The 18,541-nt window shown below is 40.2% G+C and overlaps 1 protein-coding gene across 1 annotated transcript; it reads left to right on the top strand.

Moving 5' to 3' along the window:
- Positions 1-206: 206 nt before the first annotated feature.
- ints7 (integrator complex subunit 7) lies at positions 207-17,697 on the top strand. Its single transcript, XM_046836851.1, is given in 21 exon segments — positions 207-445; positions 3,195-3,324; positions 3,631-3,777; positions 4,081-4,218; positions 4,405-4,451; positions 5,196-5,395; positions 6,147-6,269; positions 7,151-7,268; positions 8,737-8,871; positions 9,081-9,178; positions 9,415-9,654; positions 9,968-10,026; positions 10,028-10,103; positions 10,874-11,080; positions 12,048-12,242; positions 12,508-12,611; positions 12,831-12,899; positions 13,200-13,332; positions 13,470-13,568; positions 14,658-14,843; positions 17,054-17,697. Coding segments are annotated over 21 exon segments (2,874 nt in total). The 5' UTR covers positions 207-351; the 3' UTR covers positions 17,330-17,697.
- Positions 17,698-18,541: the final 844 nt, after the last annotated feature.

Genomic DNA, 18,541 nt, shown 5'->3' with positions numbered 1-18,541 from the left:
TAAATAAAATAAAAAACTTTTTAAAAAAAGGTATTTGTTAAGGAGTATTACTAATCTATCATAATAAATTCATAAGAATATTAATTATTAATCCTAACTCACAACGAGGCAATACTTTTTCCCCTGATATTTGATTGGGTAGCAGCATCTTGTGTTCTGTGATCTGATTGGCTTTAAGACCAGACTCTTGAGCAGCGCGCCAATCACAGTCGTGCTTGTGTGGACGCCATGTTTTTCCGGAATACCGGTGTGAACGTTACGTTACATTACATTACTAGCTGCAGCTATTTATAATAAAGTTCCCACATGTTATTTTAAACTAAATTGAAATATTTCGCTTTTGGGAAGAAAATGTCACTTTCAACTGCGCGCTCTTTCTTATCTGAAGCCGGCTATGGAGAACAGGAGCTGGACGCCAACTCCGCTCTCATGGAGCTGGACAAAGGTCTGTGTTTTTAATGCTAACACACTTCACACTTCTCCTGCATAACTGTGGCTGGATAGAAGCTTTTAATGCTTTTCATCTATATAAGAAACTAATAAACACATATTTAACTTATTATTTCCAGCTGGATGTAAACAGTATTATGAGGTTTTCTGCTTTATTTATTAGTTTTATTCATCACCATCCGGTCAGCTGTCACATTATGCAAAAAACATAAAATAGCCTTCATTATATATATATATATATATATATATGTGAAACAACTACAAAATGTCATATTCTAGGTTCTTCAAAGTAGCCACCTTTTGCTTTGATTACTGCTTTGCACACTCTTCTTTTCATTCATTCTCTTGATGAGCTTCAAGAGGTAGTCACCTGAAATGGTCTTCCAACAGTCTTGAAGGAGTTTCCAGAGATGCTTAGCACTTGTTGGCCCTTTTGCCTTCACTCTGCGGTCCAGCTCACCCCTAAACCATCTCGATTGGGTTCAGGTCCGGTGACTATGGAGGCCAGGTCATCTGGCGCAGGACCCCATCACTCTCCTTCTTGGTCAAATAGCCCTTACACAGCCTGAAGGTGTGTTTGGGGTCATTGTCCTGTTGAAAAATAAATGATGGTCCAACTAAACGCAAACCGGATGGAATAGCATGTCGCTGCCAGATGCTGTGGTAGCCATGCTGGTTCAGTATGCCTTCAATTTTGAATAAATCCCCAACAGTGTCACCAGCAAAGCACCCCCACACCATCACACCTCCTCCTCCATGCTTCACGGTGGGAACCAGGCATGTAGAGTCCATCCATTCACCTTTTCTGCGTCGCACAAAAGACACGGTGGTTGGAACCAAAGATCTCAAATTTGGACTCATCAGACCAAAGCACAGATTTCCACTGGTCTAATGTCTATTCCTTGTGTTCTTTAGCCCAAACAAGTCTCTTCTGCTTGTTGCCTTTCTTTAGCAGTGGTTTCCTAGAAGATATTCTACCATGAAGGCCTGATTCACACAGTCTCCTCTTAACAGTTGTTGTAGAGATGTGTCTGCTGCTAGAACTCTGTGTGCCATTGACCTGGTCTCTAATCTGAGCTGCTGTTAACCTGCGATTTCTGAGGCTGGTGACTCGGATGAACTTATCCTCCGCAGCAGAGGTGACTCTTGGTCTTCCTTTCCTGGGGCGGTCCGCATGTGAGCCAGTTTCTTTGTAGCGCTTGATGGTTTTTGTGACTGCACTTGGGGACACTTCCAAAGTTTTCCCAATTTTATGGCCTGACTGACCTTCATTTCTTAAAGTAATGGCCACTCGTTTTTCTGTACTTAGCTGCTTTTTTCTTGCCATAATACAAATTCTAACAGTCTATTCAGTAGGACTATCAGCTGTGTATCCACCTGACTTCTGCACAACACAATTGATGGTCCCAACCCCATTTATAAGGCAAGAAATCAAACTTATTAAACCTGACAGGGCACGCCTGTGAAGTGAAGACCATTTCAGGTGACTACCTCTTGAAGCTCATCAAGAGAATGCCAAGAGTGTGCAAAGCAGTAATCAAAGCAAAAGGTGGCTACTTTGAAGAACCTAGAATATGACATATATCACACACTTTTTTGTTATGTATATAATTCCATATATAATTCCACATGTGTTAATTCATAGTTTTGATGCCTTCAGTGTGAATCTACAATTTTCATAGTCATGAAAATAAAGAAAACTCTTTGAATGAGGTGTGTCCAAACTTTTGGTCTGTACTGTGTGTGTGTATGTGTATGTATATATGTATATATATATATATATACACACACACACACACACACACACACACACACACACACACACACACACACACACACACACACATTATATATATATATATATATGTGTGTGTGTGTGTGTATATATATATATATAGATATATATATATATATATAGATATAGATATTTTATCTATCTATCTATCTATCTATCTATCTATCTATCTATCTATCAAAAATAAGCTTCTGCACATTTTTCACTGCTGGTAGCCTTTATTTATATTTGTTTGTACACACACTGATCAGGCACAACATTATAACATTATCAGCAGTAAAGTGAAAAACACTGATTATCTCTTCATCATGTCACACCTGTTAGTGTGTGAGATATTATTAGGCAGCAAGTGAACGTTTTGTCCTCAAAGTTGACGTGTTAGAAGCAGAACAAATAGGCAAGAGTAAGGATTTGAGTTTGACAAGTGCCAAATTGTGATGTCCAGATGACTGGGTCAGAGCATCTCCAAAACTGCAGCTCTTGTGGGATGTTCTTGGTCTGCAGTGGTCAGTAACTAACAAAGTGAAGGAACAGTGGTGAACCGGCGACAGGGTCTTTGGGGGTCGAGGTTTATTGATGCACGTGGGGAGTGCAGGCTGAACTGTGTGGTCCAATCCAACAGACGAGCAACTGTAGCTCAAATTGCTGAAGATGTTAATGCTGTTAATGTTTGAAAGGTCAGGACTGTTTTTGCAGCCAAAAGGGGACAACACAATATTAGACAGGGCCAATGGCTACTATGCACAATTATATCACAATCAAATGGGTATCAAAATCGCTTTCTTTGAGTTATGGTGTACAGTTACTGTGCTGTCACATCTACCATGTTTAGTCTCTTTAAATTGAACCAATGTACAACAGATGTGGTTTCAGCTGTAGTGCCCTGCTTTAAGTAATAGAGAGATGATTGTGTTCCTGCTTACTAATTTCGCTTTGTCTCTAACTCAAGGCTTGAGATCGTGCAAACTGGGGGAACAGTGTGAAGCTGTGGTTCTCTTTCCCAAACTCTTCCAGAAATATCCCTTCCCCATCCTCATCAACTCTGCCTTCCTGAAACTGGCTGACATTTTCAGACTCGGGTATGTGTTCATCAGGATATGGTGAGACAGTTTATAGACAATTGTGTGCACCTGTTTCTTTTTCTCTCTACACTGTACTGTTGTACTCTCTAATCGGTTAATTTAGCTTTAGAGAATTAAGGTGGCTGCCAATAGCTTTTGAACAGTCGGGAAATATAATGGCGTCAATAGTAGTTATATGTGATTAATAGGTGAGATAAAAATTCTGCTTGATTACTGGCTGTTTTCCGCTCATAAACCTGTGTATGGGCAGATTTGCGTTAGAGAGTTTAAAGAGAAACTTAAGTTCGTTTCAAATTTTCACAGGAACAACTTCCTCAGGCTGTGTGTGCTGAAAGTGACCCAGCAGAGTGAGAAGCACCTGGAGAAGATCCTGAACGTGGACGAGTTCGTTAAAAGAGTTTTTTCTGTCATCCACAGTAACGATCCCATAGCCAGAGCCATCACACTCAGGTACACGAAGAGATCAGGTGGCGTAGATCATGCAGCTACGATCCTGACATTGCTTATTGAGCTGAATTTAATTTATTGCTTGAGCGATTGTGTGTGTCTGTGTGTGTCTGTGTGTGTCTGTGTGTGTCTGTGTGTGTCTGTGTGTGTCTGTGTGTGTCTGTGTGTGTCTGTGTGTCTGTGTGTGGTGTTGTATACCGCAACTATATATTTTTTAATGAAGTTGATGATGCAGATGTTGCAAATTGTAGGATGAATGTAAACATGTCGTTTTCTACTAAAAGCAATGATTCGTATTTGACACAGAATGCTGGGCAGCCTGGCGTCCATCATCCCTGAACGGAAAAACGCCCATCACAGCATCCGCCAGAGCCTGGATTCACACGACAACGTGGAAGTGGAGGCCGCCATCTTTGCAGCAGCCAGTTTTTCATCCCACTCGAAGTAAGCACTATACGATTAGCACTATTATCGAACAATTCAGTTTTTATTAAGTGTTATACCATCGTATATCATTGTAACTGTAAATACGAAAAAACTGTGAACGAGTAGTAATTTGTGGAGAGCTTTTTGTTTGGTGTTTCATTTTGGATTTTTTCATCACAATGTCAATTATTATATTTGTTTCAGAGACTTTGCTGCAGGGATTTGCAATAAGATCAGTGAGATGATACAAGGTAAACATAAAGTTTTTTTTTTTTTTTTTTTTTTTTAATGAGTTCTTATTTTCAGTCACCTGTGTGTTTAATCACTAATCTTTATTGGCATGTGAGTCTGTGTGGGGTTTTTGCAGTAGTAAACTATCCAATAAACCCTGTGTCTGGTACAAGAGCAATTATTAGTATTCACTCTAACTTGTGTCTGTATACAAAGATCAGGTATAACATTCTGACCACCTGCCTAATATTGTGTTGGTCCCTCTTTTGCTGCCAAAACAGTTCTGACCCATCGAGCATTAAAATCATTAACTTCTTTAGCAATTTGAGCTACAGTTGCTCCTCTGTTGGTTTGAACTACACGGTTCAGCCTTCACTCCCCACATGCATCAGTGAGCCTCGACCCCCCACGACCCTGTCGCTGGTTCACCACTGTTCCTTCTTTGGAGCACTTTTAATAGTTACTGACCACTGCAGACCAGGAACATCTCACAAGAGCTGCAGTTTTGGAGATGCTCTGACCCAGTCGTCTAGACATCACAATTTTGCTCTTGTCAAACTCACTCAAATTCTTACGCTTGCCCATTTTTCCTGCTTTGAACAAATCAACTTTGAGGACAAAATGTTTACTTGCTGCCTAATAATATCTCAAACACTAACAGGTGCCATGCTGAAAAGATAATTAGTGTAATTTAATCACCACTCATAATGTTCTAATTTCAAAATGTTATACCTGATCGGGGTGTGTGTGTGTGTTTTGGTCAGGCCTAGCAACTCCAGTGGAGCTGAAGCTGAAGCTGATCCCCATGCTCCAGTACATGCATCATGATGCAGCAGTGGCCTCGAGCAGCAGAGAGCTGCTGCAGGAGCTCCTATCATCATACCCCTCTACGCCTATGGTCATTGTTACACTGCACACCTTCACGCAGCTGTCCCTCTCTGCTCTCATCCACATCCCCAAACAGGTGTGTTCAAACCTCCCCTCTTATGCACTTTAAACTAGAGGTTCTCGAAGTGTAGTGCGCCCACCTAGTGGAGAATAAAGACATGACAGGCGGGGCGCAATGAACGGCAGAATTCGTATAATTGTGTTTTTTTCGTGTTCTTCATTAATCTTCATTTTTGATTTTCTCAATTAAAATGAAAGTTCTTACACTCAATGTAACCACAAACAAACAATTAGGTCTTTAGTGCAAAGAAATTAAAACATAAGTTTGGGTACCTGACACAACTACACTTTTATTTTCTCTATTTTTGAACTTGATGCTATTTGATGTTATTGATTTAGAACTTGATATTTCAATAAATTACACATTTTTATACTTGAAATTTTTTTTTTTTTTTGTTTAAGTATTTCATTACCATTTTTTGGTAGGACAGGTGGGGCTTGAAAAATGTTTCCCTCTTAAGTGGGGAATGGCAGAAAAAGACTGCTACTAGTACACAACTATACACTTCTCAGTTTTTAGGAACAGTACAGATATGTAGTACCAATAAAATGCCCGTTGCATCACCGCAGCACTACTGAACTCTCAAATCTCATTGGTCAACAGTTTTGAGTTCATTTTCTTTGACATACAAGATCAATCGCAGTAATATGCTATAGGTAATAAACCATTGTGTTAATAGTACCAGAGAAGTTACATTATGTTCCTATAGCAGCATGTCCAATCATGTTTCAATTCCCTATTAAATGTAGTATTTTTTTTTTTGCAGATTGAATTGCTTTTACAGTATCTGAAGGAAGATCAGAGAAAAGCCGTGAAAAGACTCGCCATTCAGGACCTGAAACTCCTGGCTAAGAAAGCTCCTCACATGTGGAGCAGAAAGAACATACAGGTGAGAACATTGACACTTCCTCTGAAGCAAGGATCAGAGTCTGAGATTGCTGCCTTGTGCCCTCTGTATCACACTGTGCAATTTTAATAGTCATCAATGTCAAGTGAAGTTTATTTCTATAGCGCTTTTTATAACAGACATTGTCTCAAAGCAGCTTTACAGAGTTTAAGAGTTAAGGTGAACGATGTGTGTTTATCCCTGATCAGCAGTAATGGTGACTGTGGCAAGAACAAACTCCCTTAGATGTTATGAGGAAGAAACCTTTAGAGGAACCAGACTCAAAAGGAAAACCCCTCCTCATTTGGGTGACACCAGAGAGTGAGAACTAACATGAGCACTGGAGTGTAAGATAATGAGTAATGTTCTTTCTACAGTCTTTTACAGTCATTTGTGGTTATAAAACTAGGAGCTACTGAGCAACTTATAAAATATCCGCATCAATCCGTGACGCGTTCAGACCCAAGAGGCAAACGGTAGCTAGCAGCAAACAAAAAGCGTTTTGTTCATGACGTGCGTTGATAATAAAAAACATTTCCCGCTATTCAATAAGTTTCTCTCTCTTGCTGTACTGTAAATCATGACTCTTGAAACTTTTCCCTGAGGTGGTTTGAAGTTGCATCATCAGGTTTAGCGCGCTGATTGGTTCTTGGTTTGACGCTCGTCGTAGGAGAAGCCACACTGCAGGAATTGTTCTGAAATCTTCAGAGGAGAAAAATTATTGCAGCCTGCAGAAGTCAAACAATAGCCGGGGAATTATAGGAATCGATACGATGAGTAAATCGTGGCCAAAATCGCACAGTATGAGCCCAGCATTATTGTATGTTTGAATTGAGCTGTATAGGGTCTGAAATCAGTGTGTGTGTGTGTGTGTGTTTGTGTAGATGTTGTGTGAGAGCGCCCTCAGCACCCCTTATGACGGTCTAAAACTCGGCATGGCCTCTGTTCTCTCTACACTCTCTGGAACCATCGCCATCAAGCAGTACTTCAGTGCTACCACAGGTAAGATACATGTATAGGACTGGTGTAGATGGTTTCCACATATAGTTATAGTATGTACAGGTGTGACTGTGACCTAAAGAACATATTGTGCTTTGTTTACTATACTTATATCATTTGGGATTGTTTATATTTTATTTGAGTATTCTTTAAATTAAATGGGTGGTATCAAAATGTTTCGAGACTAGTTTTTTAACATGCCAGCAGATGGCAGCACAAGGCTGCACGCATAGTCACAGGAAGCACCAACCTTAAATCAGAGTGCCAAAAGACATTGTACTATGTACATCGGGAGCTGTGCAACTGGTGATGTTCTGATCAGGTGCATTACCACATATGCAATGTAAAATTTAGCATTAAACTGGCCAAATCTACCACAGAGATGTTGTTCAGCCCAGTTGCTGCCAAGCTCATCGCCAGGCTGCTGATCCGGGAGTAGAAGGAACACTGCTTCGAAATCTGCCAAAAAAGCTGTCAGCGTGTCATGGATGACTCGTCTTTCATGTTTCAAGGATCATTACCGGTATGGTTATGACCCTGAGACAAAGAAACAGTCTTCTCAGTTGAAGAGCCCATCATCTCCATTACCTAAAAAAGCCAAGCAGGTGTGAAGCTCAACCAAGTACATGCTCGTCGTCTTTTTCGTCCTTCATGGCATTGTGTTTAAAAATCCGTCCACAGGGGCCAGAACGTCAGTAGTGAGTTCTACTGCCAGGTTTTAAGGCGTCCGAGGGAGGACATTCAGCGAAAGCGACCGGTGGCACGATAGTCTCAAAACCTTTTGATACCACCTTGTATGTATGTTCCATTTCCAAGAACATTTTGAATTCTTACATTTTAAGTTAGACCTTTAAAGCCCTGTGGCCTCGTCTTCTCTCATCCGGTGCAATGACTGTATGTGAAACTATGCATGCTAGAGACTGAATGCTTTAGTTTATCATTCAATCTTTTCATTTTTGCCAATCAGTTTTATAAAGATTGTGGCATCAACTGAGACCTTCTCATGCTGCTCAAAGTAGTGTGTGTGACCCATATAAAACGAGGTATCTCCATCACCATTCTGGGAGGAATGAACTCCATTTAATTTGTGTTTTTTTTTTTTTTGTTTTGTTTTTTTACATAATTATCTATATTTACACAAAGGTTTAAGGTATGATTTATTATTTTTAAAGTATTCCTCTGGGGAAATGGTAGTTTAGTGATCATGGTTCTGATTGGAGGGTTAATAACCCAGACTGGGGGTCACCAGTATCACCAAGCTGCCACTTTTGGCCCCTTGAGCATGTCCCCTAATTTCTAATTTGACAGTTAAGTCTAATTTCTACATTGGCACATTTTGTGCACCCAAAATACTGGTGCTGTATAGTGCAGCTTATAGCTTCCTATGGATTATGTGAAATATATTAAACAAGTGTGATAGTGTGTGTGTTTTAGCAGATTTGACTGCATGATTGTATTCTTTTCTTTTCAGGTGAATCCCCGCCATCCCCTGAACTGGCTGACATTGTCAAGCTGGCGCAGGAGTGCTGTTACCATAGCAACCTGGCCGTGGCAGCCCATGGAATAACTGTGCTAGCTAACATTGCCATCTTCTGCCCTGAGAAAGGTAAATCCAGATCTGGTATTTGTTTTATATCTCAGTGATTAATATCAGGTATATTTGTGTGTGTGTCCTTCAAACTTGTCCTATGTAGTGTGAGAATATAGTGTATTCTGCTCTCTTTGAGACATAAAAACAAGTAAGATGTTTCCTTTCATCTTGCTTGTGGTTCATATGAATATTCATTGTCCCTCATAATTTTTCCCTTTATGTAGATGTTGTACAGTTGGAGCAGGACACAGTGATAGGAATGGAGTCTTTACTGTTGCTGTGCAGTCAGGATGAGAGTACTTCTGCTCAAACCACGTTAAAAGTGAGTGCTGGAGTGTGTGCACACACTCATTATACTTCAGGTAGTTGAGGCTCTTAATCTGTGTAAAATCACATTGCTTTGGAGACTTATTTACATGTATTATAATATTTACAAGGCAAACCATACTAATAATCTAATAATAAAATATGTCCTTTGATATATAGATAATACCAATTCAGTTCTTACTTCAAATCTCACTCGCTTTCTCTCTTACTCTTTTTCACTTTCTCTCTTAGACGGTGCTGGTGTGTCTGGTGAGGATGTTGAGGGCACGTCCCCTCCTCAGCCAGGTGTGTGTGGAGTTCCTCTTGGCTCAGCTGCATCACTCCTGCGACTCGGCGTGCATCGCTATCTGCCACGCTCTAGCTGCCATCGTTACTCAGCTGCCCGTGCTGGGGGAGAGCATGCTGGGAAATCTGCTGGAGCTGTACAGCAGTGCCGCTCACAGGAGCTCTGATAAACAGCAGGAGCTTTTGGTTGGTGTCTACACTGAACGAAACACATTGCCCATCAAAGTAATGCTTTAGAAAAGTAATTAACACTTTGGTAGCTCTGTGGTTAAGGCATTGGACTTTGGATCGGAGGGTCACAAGTTTAAATCCCACCACCACCAAGCTGCCACTGCTGGGCCCTTGTGCAAGGCCCTTAACTCTCCCCTGCTTGGTTGTAAGTCACTCTGGATAAGGGCGTCTGCCAGATACCATAATTGTAAATGTATGTGTATTAATGGTGTAAAATTGTTCGTTATATAAAAGATAATGTTTTATAGGGTCTTTCTCTGTTTTGCAGGTATGTTTGGCCACAGTGGTGTTTGTGGCGAGTCAGTCGTCTCTAAGCGATGAAGTAAAGCGCGATACGGCCGCAGCTGGAAGCCTCGGCTAATGGCTGGACTGTGTACCGCATTGCACGACAGGCCTCGCGCATGGTGAGCTGTTCACTGGTTTAGATTTTAATGCAGACCAGGGGCTCGAAGAGTGTGTGGACTTTTGTAAAATGTTGAACTACTACATAATGCATTGTATAAGGATTTATATTAATCTTGTGCAAATGTTCTATTAAATAGTAGTAGATAATATCAAAGAGCTGATGGCAGTGCTGATCTCTCCTAAAAAGACTCATGACAGACAATCTGAGCATTAAAGAAAGGAAACGGAAAAGGTGCTTTATTATTATTAATACAAGGTGATATTAAAAAAGTGTTAAGACTAATAATGCTAACTAGTGCTGTTCTGACCACGTGCCTTACCATGTCTCCGATTTCATCACGGTCAGCAAGTTAGAACAAAGAGCAAATGTGAAATCCTGCATGAAATTTTGGGCAAATCTGCCACAGAGATGCTTGACATGTCGTTCGAAGGCCGGGAGCGCTGTATTGCTGTGAAAGGGAACTATTTTGAAGGTGATGGTTTGTACACATAGATAAATAAAGTACTTTCATCTAAACAGAGCAAGACTGGAATTGTTTTGATTCCACCTTGTATTCAGTTTATTCAATTTAAAATGTAATCTTCCTTAATATTTAATCGTGTAACTCCTGGCAGTAAAAGTGAATCATTGTACACCATGCCAATAAATTAGCCCTGAATAGAAAATAAACAAATTGACTATATTATCAGCCAAATCCCATTTTTATTTAACGCTGTCTTACAGGCACTTGACTGAATTATTAAGTGTATTATTTGACCCTTGTTGCAGGGCTGTCATGAGTTCTCCAGCGAGCTGTACCAAAGTCTTCGCACACGCGTCGCGTCTGAACATTTCTACTTCTGGCTGAATGCGCTGATGGAGTTCTCGCAGGCTGAGCACTGTCTGACCGGCCTGACCGATGGAAACTACAGCGGAGCCATCAGTGCCATCACCGATGCCCTCAAGTCCTACCAGAAAGGCCTTACTTCCCTTACGGTCAGAGTCTAGTACAGTGCACATACATTTTAGAGAAATACCCAGAGATCAGGTTGTCAATCGAGCTATTTAGATAATACCCACTGACTATACTTTCACAGACCCCATGTGCTTTCCCATGCCCTTTCTGTGCCACACTGATCAGGCATAACATTATGACCACCTGCCTATTACAGTGTTGGTCCCCCTTTTGCTGAGAAAACAGTTCTGACCCATCGAGTATTAACATCTTCAGCAATTTGAGCTACAGTTGCTCGTCTGCTGGATCGGACCACACGGTTCAGCCTTCACTCCCCACGTGCATCAATGAGCCTCGGACCCCCCACGACCCTGTCACTGGTTCACCACTGTTCCTTCCTTGGAGCACTTTTGATAGATACTGACCACTGCAGACACAAGAACTGCAGTTTTGGAGATGCTCTGACCCAGTCGTCTAGACATCACAATTTGGTTCTTGTCTAACTCGCGCAAATTCTTACAATTGCCCATTTTTCCTGCTTCTAACACGTCAACTTTGAGGACAAAATGGTCCATTGCTGCCTAATAATATCTTGTACACTAACAGGTGCCATGATGAAGAGATAATCAGTATCACTGGTCATAATGTTATAATTATAATATAATATGCCTGATCAGTGTATTAAATATATGTAATATACCATTAAATGCACTTGTTTAAAATTCCTGTGCAAGTTGACTGAATGATATAAATCTATATGATATATTGAGTCAGCAAATTCATTTTTCATTCAGTATTAGTCACAAAATGTAAATATTTATATGGCTGTTTATTATCTCCACTGATACGTTTTCCTGTCTTTTTGTGCACTTTATGCAGTGGTGTGTATTGTAAAGTTTTGACTTGTATCGCAAATGTATTTTTGAGACTGGATATTAAATCTCGTTGTATATGAATAGTAAAAACATCCTTGGGCATCGTGTTTTGTGTGTCTGTGTGCGTATCCAGGCTGCAAGCACCCCCATGAGTCCTCTGGTGTTCCAGTGTGAGTTTGTAAAGCTGCGCATTGACACGCTGCAGGCTCTGGCGCAGCTCATCTGCACCTGTAACAGCTTAAAGACGAGTCCCCCACCTGCCATCGCCACCAGCATGGCCCTGTCCTCCGGGAGCGAACTGCAGCGCTGCGGACGCATCTCCCAGCAGGTGCTACACACATCAACAAACACACATTTCTTCATTTTAACTTGCACACACTAGTCTTTTTCTTATCCTATTCTTTTTTCACCATAATTAAACCCTCACAGCATGTAATGGGGTCCTGTTTGAACACTGGGCTTTGCATGTACGTACCATTATTGTTCTCACCACCAATAAGTCTCAGGATGCTGGCAGGGAAATATATATATCTTTAGGTCTATATAAATGATAATAACAGACTCCCTTTTTTTCTCTCTTTTATCTCTCACAGATGAAGCTTTCAATGGATGAATTTCGGAGTCTTGCCAGTCGCTACTCTGATTTGTACCAGTCCTCCTTCGATGCTGATTCAGCAACGCTCCGAAATGTCGAGCTGTATCCTTTAGAGCAAAAACCGACTCAAGAACGAGAGCAAATTTGAGAACACGCTACAAATACAGGCGTTAAAACAAATATTGGCTGGAAGATATGTGCTGTTTTGTTTGGATACGATGCTTGTAAGAGAATACATCATGCACACTGACCGTACTGCTGAAAATGTTTGGCACCAGTTATTAAAAAAACCACGCAAAACTTCCTCAACTGATTTTTTAGGCAACAGCAGAGCTGCCTGCTTATCTCCTATGTGATTGAGGCATTAATACTCGACCCTCACACTGCCAGGTAAGAGCAAAAACACATTTCCACTATTGTGGAATGTTTTTTGTCTGTAATGGATCAGGTTCTATATCAGCTTGCACAAATAGTAGCTTTCTACAATAAAAGGCCTGTTCAGTTGGAGTTTGAACAGTATTTCATAACAATTCTAATGAAATCTAATGTTCTTTAACATAACATAACCCCCTTACCATTATGTAATATCCACAAATATTATTAGCACCACTGCTTATTATCTGTAGCTTGATAAAACATGGTGTTTGATTACTGTTTTCTCACATCATTGCTCTGGTTTATTTGTCCCAGTTTGCAGGATTTTGGCCCTCTGAGTTCAGTTCAGGCAGAGTGTAAGTATGAGCGCAGGATGCAGTCCGTTTTCAACCTTGTTCTGGATGAAGTGGAATCATTGAGCAGGAAGCACCCTCCTGTTTCTTACCTGGTAAAGTACCAAAGCTGCGTCTGGAGTGGCCTACATATAAACCTAGATTTTCTGCTTTATCAGCAACAGTGCAGCCCCTTGCTTTATATGTCCCCTTGCTGTATTGGGAAACTCTCGCTCATTCTGTTTGTCTTCAGCACACTGGCTGTCTGTGTGACGCCGTCATCGCTCTGCTCAAGGTGCCACTGTCATTCCAGAGGTATTTCTTCCAAAAACTGCAGTCCACCAGTGTCAAAGTGAGTCATTACCTGGTTTTATGGTTAATGATAAAACAGTATGATCTGAGTATTCAAGTGCACAACGATCCACATGGTTAGTTTCATAGTGTAGCTATAGCAGTCGTCAGCCTGTAATTAAAACATTGTTACGTTTATACATTTACTTCTGTTCTATCAATGATTGTAATGAAGTCTTACCAAGGCAAAGTCTGGAAGGAAGTGTATTTTTGCATCCAACATTATTATATATAAAGTAGACTAGGGGTGTAAGGGTACACAAAAGTCACGGTGTGCTACCTACTTCGGTTTTTAAGTCAAAATGTCTGCTTGATTTACATTAAAAAAAAAAAAATATATATATATATATATATAAATATAATTTTTTATTATATAAGCATTGAGTAAACCATTAAATTTGCACAAATTATATTGACTAAATAACACTGAATAAATGAAATCATTTAAATCAAAAGTTTACAGTTGTTAGACCCCCACTTGTGTAAAACAGATGTGTATATACATTTCTGTGTGTGTTTTTTACACTTAAAATTAGATTTTCCAAAGATATTATTTATTTAACTGTGCTATTGATTACAGCATACTTTGGTAAATGTCTTCATTTCTTCCATCTTTTATTCATTCACTCCCTCGATATGTGGAATTGTCAGGATTTTCTCATTTAAATTCTTGAAGCTGGACAGAAAACATTAAAGAATCCACATCGCTAAAGTGTCGTAAAAACGTTGGCGATGACAGGAAGTGGCAGCGATTTCGTGCATACCTTGTTGTGAAATCGTGTTTCCGGTTTGGAGTGAGAAACCACAGTGACGCTGCACTCAAAGTGCGAGGTGGGGACTAAACAAACTTGTGGTTCCGCCACTTAATACATTCGTGAGGAAACTCAGATTTGAACTTTGTTCCGCAGGTAAAAATTGATTGCACACGTGTGCACGAACCAAAAGCCCTGTACTGAAAGTTCAGTATGAATACGTGTATTTTAGCGAATGTTAATTATTTCATAAATATTTTCTGCTTTGACTTCTGCCTTTCAAAGCTAAATGCAGCCTCAGTCTTTCAAGCTTTAACCTCATTTGTTTGCACCCATAGCTGGCTCTGTCTCCATCTCCTCGCACACCCAGTGAACCAATCCCGGTGCAGAACACACAGCAACTCACATTAAAGGTTGAGGGAGTCATTCAGCACGGCTCCACTCCCGGCCTATTCCGCAAAATCCAGTCGGTCTGCCTGAATGCCAGCTCCACCCTGCAGTCCAAACCTACTCCTGACTTCAAGGTGGGTTAAAGTCCCAAATCATAACCATATACCATTTCCCACAGATGAGGGTGTTCTCCACTGTGACCATGCTTCTGCATTAGGACTGCAGTGACTGGCTGAGCGCTCTCATATCACACCAGTATTACACGTCTGTAATGAACGATGGCTTGACGGTCACGGAGATGTAACAGGAAAATACAGCAGAGCTTTAAAGAAGCCAATCTATTCAAATGTACAGTAATAGCAAATGTAGGTTTTTCTTACATGGAACACTGCTAAGTGCTGTCAGCTGTCTAAAGCTGGGCAAAGCAACACAATTTTAACTACCAGAATGCAACAAAAAATGCACTTACCATTCATTTGAAAAGGAACAGCTGTATACCAGGACAATCATAAGACCATCTAGTCAGACATCGTTTTTGTAGGAAGAGAGTCAGTGCAAGGTTAGAAAGTAAAATAATGTTTAATATGTCCAGAAGAACAAATTGGTGACTTTTTGCCTTTTTTTTTCTTTTTCTTTCAAAAACCATTACATTTTATTACATTACTTTTACTACATTTGCAAATGTTATTTATCAGAAGCTAAATTCATAGATTTGAGTAAGAGAATAGAAAAGGTTACACTTACAGGATACGCTTTTCTTCCTCTTTCCTTAGTTGACTATTTATAAATTAAAAAAACCACACGTCACTATGTTTCTAACCAGTTTAATTATCGAATGAAAGAATTCAGCACTTAAACTGGCCATGTTTATATTGTCTGCAGTATTTGACTTTTATACAGCACCTGAGATTTTGGTGATAGAGTGAATAAAACTCACCCTTATCTTGGTCATGTGGAACTGTAAGATTTGAGCGCTTGCTGTAGAGGCCCTGAAATACACGAGCCTGCTTTACTCTGCTCACACTGAGGAAAGATATTATATTACAATTGTCAGAGATTTCTATTATATATCAAATGCATCACAATGTATCGGGAGGCCAACATCAAAAGCGATCCTTTCAATTTTGATTCTTTATTTAATGTCTGCAACAAGTGGATTTTATATTTTTGATATTAAAAATATTATTTAAAAACAATCACGAATTGTATATATACAGTCGTGGCCAAAAATATCTGCACTCTTGCCATTCTGTCATAAAACACAACCCTTCTCTCAGAATATTGTTGCAGTTGCAAATGTTTTGGTTCTCAAGTGTTTATTTTAGTTGTTTTCTTTTTCATTGAAACAACACAAAAAAAAACAGAGAAGAAAAGATATGAATATGATACAATTCCACACAGAACCCAAAGAGGGCACTGGACTAAATTATTGGTAGCACCCCCTTTTGAAAAATGGACTGAAATCAATCGCTTCCCGTAACCATGAACGAGTTTCTTACACGTTTCTACTGGAATTTTGGACCCCTCTTCTTTTGCAAACTGCTCGAGGCCATTCAGATTTGAAGGATGCCTTCACCCAACTGCTGTTTTAAGGTCTCTCCACAGGTGTTCTGTGGGATTCAGATCTGGACTTAGAAATGGGTCCTGAGTGCTTTTTGAATTGTGTTTTATGTCTTTGTCCTGCTGGAAGACACATGACCTCTGGTGGAAACGCAGCTTTCTGACACTGGCCACTAGGTTGCGCCCCAAAATTCTTTGGCAATCTACAGATTTCATGATACCGTTTACACAGTCAAGGCATACGTTGCCAGAAGCAGCAAAGTGACCCCAAAACATCTACCATGTTTGACTGAAGTGTTCTTTTTTTTTTTTTTTTTTTTTTCTGTAAACAGTGCCATGAAAAAGCACTACCTTTCTCATTTGTCCACAGTACTTTCTCCCAGGAGGATTTTGTCACATAAGTTTTGGCAAACCCCAAGCTTTTTTATATCCTTGTGTCAGCAGTGGCGTCCTCCTGGGTCTCCTACCACAGCGTCCCTTTTCACTCAGACGGCGACGGATAGTGCGAGCCGACACTGTTCTACCCCGTGTCTGCAGATCAGCTTGAAATTGTTTGAAAGTTAATCGGGGTTCTTTATCCACCATTCGAACAATCCTTTGTTGTAACCTCACCTTTTCTGTGAGAGTGTGCGTGTGCGTGTGTCTCATATATATATATATATATATATATATATATATATATATATATATATATATATATATATATATATATATATATATATATATATATATATATATATATATATATATATAATGTCTTAACTCCCTCATGTGTTCCCTTCAGATTCCTCTCGAATCCAAATCCAATGAGATCGAGCAGCGTGTAGAGCCTCATAATGACTACTTCAGCACTCAGTTCTTGCTGAACTTCTCTGTGCCGGGAAGCCACAGTGTGACGGTGGAGGCGTGTGTGGTGGACGAGAGCGGGGTCCAGTGGAAAACCGGGCCCAAGAGTACAGTGAGCGTTAAATCCATGGAGGATCCGTTCTCACAGAATCTGCGCCATCAGCAGGCTGGCACCCAGGCAGCTCAGCGTAGCGTCACCGCCCGCTTCCAGTAACATTTCAGACGCATGAATCTGTACTTCATCCCATGTCCAGGATTGCAGAGGGACATTTACGCTTTTGGTCCAGTGTTTACACAAGAAAGTTTGTCTCTGTCACATGTGGGCATGGACTCTATTTTTTACAGGAAGGAATAAAACACACCAGGACCTTCTGTAACAGGAGAATGATCAACCATGATCGCTTTGAAGCTGATAACATTAGAATGAGCGCAGACTCCAAACCTGTGATCCATCAGCATACACTATATTGCCAAAAGTATTGGGACACCTGACCTTTCCTGCCGTATGTGGTTCTTCTCCAAACTTTTACCACAAAGCTGGAGACACACAATTGTACAGGATGTCTTTAATCAAATTTTGTGTTCACTTTAACTTGGAAACCCAAACCTGTTCCAGCATGGTGATGCCCCTGTGCACAAAGTGAGCTCCTTGAAGATCTGGTTCACATGCTTTGGAGAGGAAAATCTTGAGTGGCCTGCTATAGAGCTCTGATCTCATCCCTACTGAACACCTTTGGGATGAATTGGAACTCTGACTGCACCCCAGGTCTTCTCACCTACATCAGTACCTGCCTTTACTAACACCCCTGTGGCTAATGAACACAAATATTCATAAGCACACTCCAAAATTTAGTGGAATCTATAAGAATTATAAGAGCAAATTGGGACTAAATGTGGAGAATGCAAAAAGCACATACCGTACTTATTACCGTATTACAGTTGGCCGCAAACTTTTGGCAATATAGTATACTTCTGACCAAGACTCTCAGTAGAGAATTGGATCACTATGCTCACTATGAGGCAAAATGCATTTTCAAAGAAAAAGTTCTACCCCTTTAGACTGACCCCACTTCCCTCTGTTATAAATTTGTATGGCCATTTATAGGGAGACGTGAAAGAGTCTAGCAAATGTCTTTACAAGATTTCTTTCCATATGATACAAACTTCAAGTTTATTTTTGTGTTATTAATAATAATGTCAAGTCTTTGGATTGAAAATGTTTTTACATTAAAGAGTTAAACGGAGAGAGGAACCGACAGAAATATACAGAACTAAAAGGAATTAAAGTCATTCTCTAAAGTTTACTGAAATCATCAGTGTGGTTTGTTTTGTGTGTCCCTTTTTTTTCTTCTCTTTTTCTGGAGCACAGTGTGAAATTTTTTCCAATAAAAAAGCCAAGTGAAGGAACACAGAAGTTCAGACTGCT

Source organism: Silurus meridionalis, chromosome 23, assembly GCF_014805685.1.
Source record: "Silurus meridionalis isolate SWU-2019-XX chromosome 23, ASM1480568v1, whole genome shotgun sequence".
Lineage (NCBI taxonomy): Eukaryota > Metazoa > Chordata > Actinopteri > Siluriformes > Siluridae > Silurus > Silurus meridionalis.
Note: the sequence above shows the minus strand (reverse complement) of the source record. Positions and strands in the feature narration are given on the sequence as shown.